This window comes from Antrostomus carolinensis, unplaced genomic scaffold (genome assembly GCF_000700745.2).
Source record: "Antrostomus carolinensis isolate BGI_N321 unplaced genomic scaffold, ASM70074v2 scaffold12246, whole genome shotgun sequence".
In the NCBI taxonomy this organism is placed as follows: domain Eukaryota; kingdom Metazoa; phylum Chordata; class Aves; order Caprimulgiformes; family Caprimulgidae; genus Antrostomus; species Antrostomus carolinensis.
Window position 1 is genome coordinate 32,678 of NW_010319819.1, and position 6,000 is coordinate 38,677.

At 36.3% G+C, this 6,000-nt stretch overlaps 1 protein-coding gene across 1 annotated transcript in view; it reads right to left on the reverse strand.

The window, feature by feature from the left end:
- LOC104518671 (ribosomal protein S6 kinase alpha-6) overlaps positions 1 to 4,124 on the reverse strand; it is a 28,363-nt gene extending 24,239 nt beyond the window's left edge. The window contains exons 1-2 of the mRNA XM_010169400.2: positions 4,080 to 4,124; positions 3,068 to 3,127 (exon numbers count right to left, since the gene is read on the reverse strand). Of these exons, the coding sequence (XP_010167702.2) occupies positions 3,068 to 3,127; positions 4,080 to 4,124 (105 nt within the window). The remainder of the gene's footprint in view (positions 1 to 3,067; positions 3,128 to 4,079) is intronic.
- Positions 4,125 to 6,000: the final 1,876 nt, after the last annotated feature.

A 6,000-nucleotide genomic window follows, 5' to 3' on the forward strand; every position in this document is an offset into this window, starting at 1 on the left:
CCTGAAATAGTCTTAATGAAAGCTAAATTGAATTTCATCATTTTAAGTAATCATTGCTTTTCACAGCAGCAAATAATAAATATGGTCATCCATTTGTAGCTAGAGGAACATGCAGCATTTGAAGAGCATAAATAAGATATGAGTCATCTTAAGAACTCTGTGAATTCTTGCATCCAACAGAAGAAACAGCTCTGCAGTGCAGAGCTCATGGAAAGATTTTCCAGTGTGGAGACCTCCAGAAAGTTGAGGGTAGCTCTGAGGTAGGTAAAAGATTTAGTGTTTTGTTGACTTTTTCCTGTTACTCTGCCCTTTAGCAAAGCAGGGCACAGCAGCTACAATTGTGAAAAGACAAACATTCATGATGAAAACAAATCAGATTATGTATATTGCAGCTTTTATGGTGTAAGAGAAGTTTCTGTGAGGCAAAACAAGCGAGATGTCAAAATACCGTTGAAACTACGAACTATGTGCTAAGGCCTACAACTTAAACCTGAGCTTGCATGTACAAAAAACCAATTAATTTCTTGAATACTGCAAATACAACCCAATCACAACAAAAAATCCCACCCAATTTGCAGTACTTTGATGTCTTTAGAGTATCCAAATGATTATTAACTGTCCTCTTATCCTCTCTTTAGACTTTCATCTTGAAAGCTTCTCTTAAGTCGAGACCACAAAAATACCCTACCAACCTATGGTGCATTGCTCTCCCTCAATGACAAGCATGAACATCACCAGAAAAAGACTTAACTGTGTGATGGAACAGTTGGTTTTAGGGAAAAACTTCATTCTATAGTCAGACTGACTGCAGAAAGTCTTGCTGCCCAAGACCATGCATTGAAACTTAAAATCAGTGTTACAAGACTTGATAGAAAGGTATCTAGATGGCTGTGGTTACACAGAAATTTAGGGTAGAAATCTGATCATCTAAATGTGTATGTACTTACTGCAATAGAGGGGAAAAAAAAAGGAGCAATCATCACACTGCATTAACTGTCTGTTTTAATTGCTTTGTTTGTCCAGAAGGTGAAAGAAAGATTCACAAACTCTAGGCCAGCTGTCGCTCCATGAGTTCTTTCCCCTCTCCTACATCTCTTATTTCACACTCGTTCTGGAAAAGGCCCGTTTGTCCCACCTGCTTCCCATGCAAAGACAGGTATTAACACAAGGCACTGATGGATAACAAAGTTAATTCTGTCATTCACACTCTAAGGTACTTTTTTCTTTCCTTTGTTCACAAAAAACCCAGTTGACATACACTGATGATACAGTGTATACATCCCAACTTGTCTTCACCCATCCATCTTGCTGACAGTGCATATCCACATTTGTGTGAAAGATGCACCTATCCCTTCACTTTTTATTTATTTTTTAAACACATGCCTGGAATTTAAGGCAGGTAAGAACACTAGCATTTCAAATTATCTGATGACAGATGAAAGCAGCGATTCCTCTAGTTATACACCAAGTTGTACAACCGACTTCATGGCTGTTTCTTTCTATGAAATATGTAAGTATTCAGAAACCTTTTTACTTGAACATCCTAATTTGTATTCCTTAACACTGTGAACCTTTGCATGAGAAGAGATCTTTAAGAGTTTATCTGCTCTCCTGTTTATCACCCACCTTGAGTCATTAGCCTGTGACATCACACATGGTTGCTGCAGAGACTGACAAGAGTATTTCTAAATGAGAACTGAGGAGAAAAATGTTTTCCATGCAAATAAAAAGCAACTTGAGATGTATGAAATTAGTTGGTTTTTTATAAAGTATTTTGCCTTCACAAAAAATGTCTGTATAATTTCACCTACTTAACTATCATTAAAGTACTAAAAATGAGCACGACAAGTATAAAAAGATCTCTGTATCATCAACAAGAAACAAGCAGGTGAAGAGTTGAACAGATATATAAGCCAGTTTCATTTTCATTTCTAGTCTGGCCTCCAGGAACTACAAGTTTGGTTATCTGATTTTGTGCTCTGCTGCTTGAGCAGCAAATCTCTGCCAGGGCTCAGGTACCAGCTCCCACTGAGTCGCCTTGCACAAGGGGGAACTATTCCCAGCAGGTTCAACAGGAGACAAAGCCCTAAAAGAAACGCCGCAATCAGTTATGGCTTCGTGCCATCTTACTTCGTTACAGCTTGACTGGTATGTAGCTCCAAGCACCTAACAAACAAGCTCAGCAACATCCTTCTGCTTCAAGTACAGTGAGAGACTGAGACAACCCACTGCTCATCTTTCTTTGCTACATGTAAGATGACCGGGACACCGATGGTTTATTTACTTACTCCACACCAGGAAACGTCCAAGCACCACATTTCTATCCCCAAGAGTTTATTTTCCAAATCCCTTACGTAAAAAGCTATTGTTGCAACACAAAGCAGTGGTTACAGCTTGCGTAAGATCCACTTGATAGCGTCTTCCATGGTCTTGTTCAAAAAATACATGGATGTGCTTGTTGAAAAGTGATGGCCAATTTCACCACACAGAGAATTAGCCTGAAGTTTAGTCCCAGATTTAGCCAGCACACAGAACACTGATCTTCAGCATCAAAGGACAGGACAAAAATCATGCTCAATAGAGTTTATCTGGGATATTTCTACATAAAAGTCAAATTAACATACTGGTGTAAAAATTAATTCTGTCCTAAAATAGCAGGAATTAAGTACCTTCCAGATGAACGCACAGCAACTACATTAAAAAATACCAAGGAAGAACAGATGACAGAGTAATAAGAGCAACATTAAGCACCTGGTGTACAAAAGGTTCAAGGTTGGACTGAGCATTTCCTGAGGTTGAGGGATCTGTAAATGCTCTCTCCAGCACACAGAACCTGTTTTCCATAAAGCACTGCCTCATGCAGCAAACTTTCCCAAACAAGGCACTAATGGCCCCTACCCAGGTATTAATTTTCAAAATCACCTTTAAGACTCAGAACCTCTTCAGATCTAGTCAAATAAAATGATAGGTTCAAAAGTTATTAAAGAGCAGGGAATGCATAAATTTTGCTTCAAAAGGCACTCATGCTAATGAGTGTCTAAACTGAATATCTATCAAATATACTTACATGGTAGGAATATGGTTCACCTTCTTCCATAGGCTCATCTGCCATTTTAAGGCCATTTAGCTGGAGAGGGGAAGGAAGGGGAATGCAGAAGGGGAAAAAAAAACAAACAAACAAAAAAACAGACAAAAAACCAACATTAAGACCTAACAATTTCAAATAAGCAGAGTTCATAATCTGACCAATTTACCTTTCAGAGCACACAAATGAGAACTGGTGGTCTTGTTGTTCTAATTTCAAACCATAGTTTCAAATAAATACTACTGCTTAGTAGTCACATTTAGCATCTCCCTTATGTATCATGTAGCTTATCCCTTTGTAAATACCATTCTATAGTTATTTAATTTCTATTAATTTAAAATTCCTTTACAAGCTACAGATACCACCCATACAAGATGAGACTAATGTAAAATTCTTCCGTTATGCACAAAATTTACATTGCAGATGCTTTTAGGAAACGTAAAATCCTAAAATCTGCTGCTGAAAATGAATTTGCAGTTTAAGCAAAAAAGATTCAAATGTTATTTCAAGTCTTTTTAGGGCAAGAGGGAGAAGTGCAAGACCAGGTAGAATGGAGACTACATACCACAGAATTCTTATGTACAAAAATAATTACCTATTTCCTTAAAAAAAGTAGATTCCTCTAAAAATTTGCTTGCATCAGAAGTTATTTAAATATCCAGCAAATAGAATAACCAAACTTTAATGAAATCCTTTAGAAACTGTAGATCTGTATATTAAAATATTTGGGGATCAATTTCAAAAATAATACCTTTAAGAGGAAAAAAAGTATGGTATGTATCTGGCCAGAGGCAAATAAATGACATGCCCTTAAATGAGCACAATGCTTACTAGGATTTGCCTACCCCTCTCCACACACTTCAAACAAAGATATCAAGCAAACAGTCACAGTAAAAAAAAATAATTAATTTATAGATAAAGTTATTTAGTTTCAGCTCTCCTTAAGTAACAAAAGATTCAATGCTTTTTAACAACTGAAATAGGAAAAAAAAACCCCAAGAAATACAAAGGACATGCTCTGTTTCAACATGTAAAGCATTAATTAAAAACTGGAAATACCTACAAAATGGGTGAAGCCAATGATGGATTTTGCTAGTGATAATTGATAACTTATTTATATGTTAATTGTTAAGCATCACTACCTTCATGTGGCATAGATCTCACACCACAAAATACTAACTAGAAGTAACATAAGGAAAAATCAAACTACTTTTTTCCTGAAAGTAAAGTTTGAAGCATTTAAGTTCTCGAACCAGGTAATGACTATTTTTAACCTTGTACTTCTGAATTTATCTAAAATACAGGCCTAAGATATAGCAACATGGTACTATTATCTGTGTGTGAACTGGTAAAACACAAGACTACAAGGAATCTTGAAATGCCACAGAGACCATGCCCCTATTTAAACACTCGACAAACGGGTCGGGCTGAAGGGACAGGTTTATACCACCACAATCACGTCACCTGAGCAAACCCAACCACTTCCACTGCTGCTTCTAGGACTCTTGATTTCAAGTAGAGCTTTTAAGAGCTAAGTCTTAAATTAATGATTTTGATAAAATTAAATCTCCAATTTTTGTATCAAGATACTGGCACTTATTTTTGGACTACATTTTTGGAAAAAAAAAAGTTATCAAGGGAAAGCAGCATGAGGCCTTGGTTACTTTCACTGTTCCCTAAGTTTCTATTTATTTTACCCACAGTTTACTACACACACACTCTTCACATTAAATGATAAACCATCCATTTAACCTGGTGCTGGCATATTCAACAGACATTAATCATTCATATACACCATATATTGCCACTCTAATTTCTCAAGGCCAAAAATCACTAACCTATTATCCCGGATTCAGAAACCTCACATATGCTACAGAAACCAATGTTACTAACTAATTTGCTACATAACTTATTTTTAAAAAATAAGTATTTTTTCCAAATTAGATACTGGGAGGGATGGGACACTCACTATACTTGTTATTGTATGAATGAAATGGATATATCATGAAATAATGCCAAAGTTCAGACCAGATATGAACTCCCACCTCATTTTGGACAATTCATTGCCATGTGATTTTACAATAACACCAGATTACACTCAAGTCTGAATTATTGTGAGGCCCACTGAAGTTGTCCAAAAGAATTATTTGGACCTAGTAAGAAAATGGATTTCCACTCCAGGTGCTTAGAAATATGATACAATCTCTCACTCACCGACTTTAATTTGAAGTTAATTTAATGTGCATTTCACTTTTTCTTTCTTTAAATATGGTCAACTTTTTCCAAGGTTTTTTTATTTAAATTTAAGCTCTGGAACCAATACCGCTAGCCAGAGGAACTGCAGATACACTGAAAATAGTAGCTTAATTCCAGGCAATCAGATAAAGAAAGCTACCACTGCTGGAACGGGGTTGTGAACCAAAAATCAGCATACGATTTGATCTACATAGTTCCTGAGCATGCCATGTAGGCATGCTTTCAGCTTCTGGCAAATCAAATATAGTAAGTTATTGGGTTTTTATGGCAGGTAATCAAGTGTCATCTTAATTAACAATTTCCTATCGTACACTTTTCCCCTTCATTGTTGCTCATGGGCTTTTTTTTTTTCCCCCTCCTGTCCAGTCTCTCTATAACTACAAAGACTGGGATGTCTGCCAATTTTTAGTCCAAATAATTCTATGTTCAAGTGCATGAATCTACTTTTATTGCCTCATAGACACAACTACACTTCTGTCCTATTTGTTTGTGAACGCTGGTCACTATCCATTAAAAAACCAAATACTAACAAACCTGTTGGACTGCAACCCAAAGTCAAGTAGTTTTAAAGAACTAGTAGTTTGCTAGTTATTCAGTTAAAAAAAAATCAATTACAAAAATCAAATCATTACTGTTCTATACAGTTATAGATACTGGCC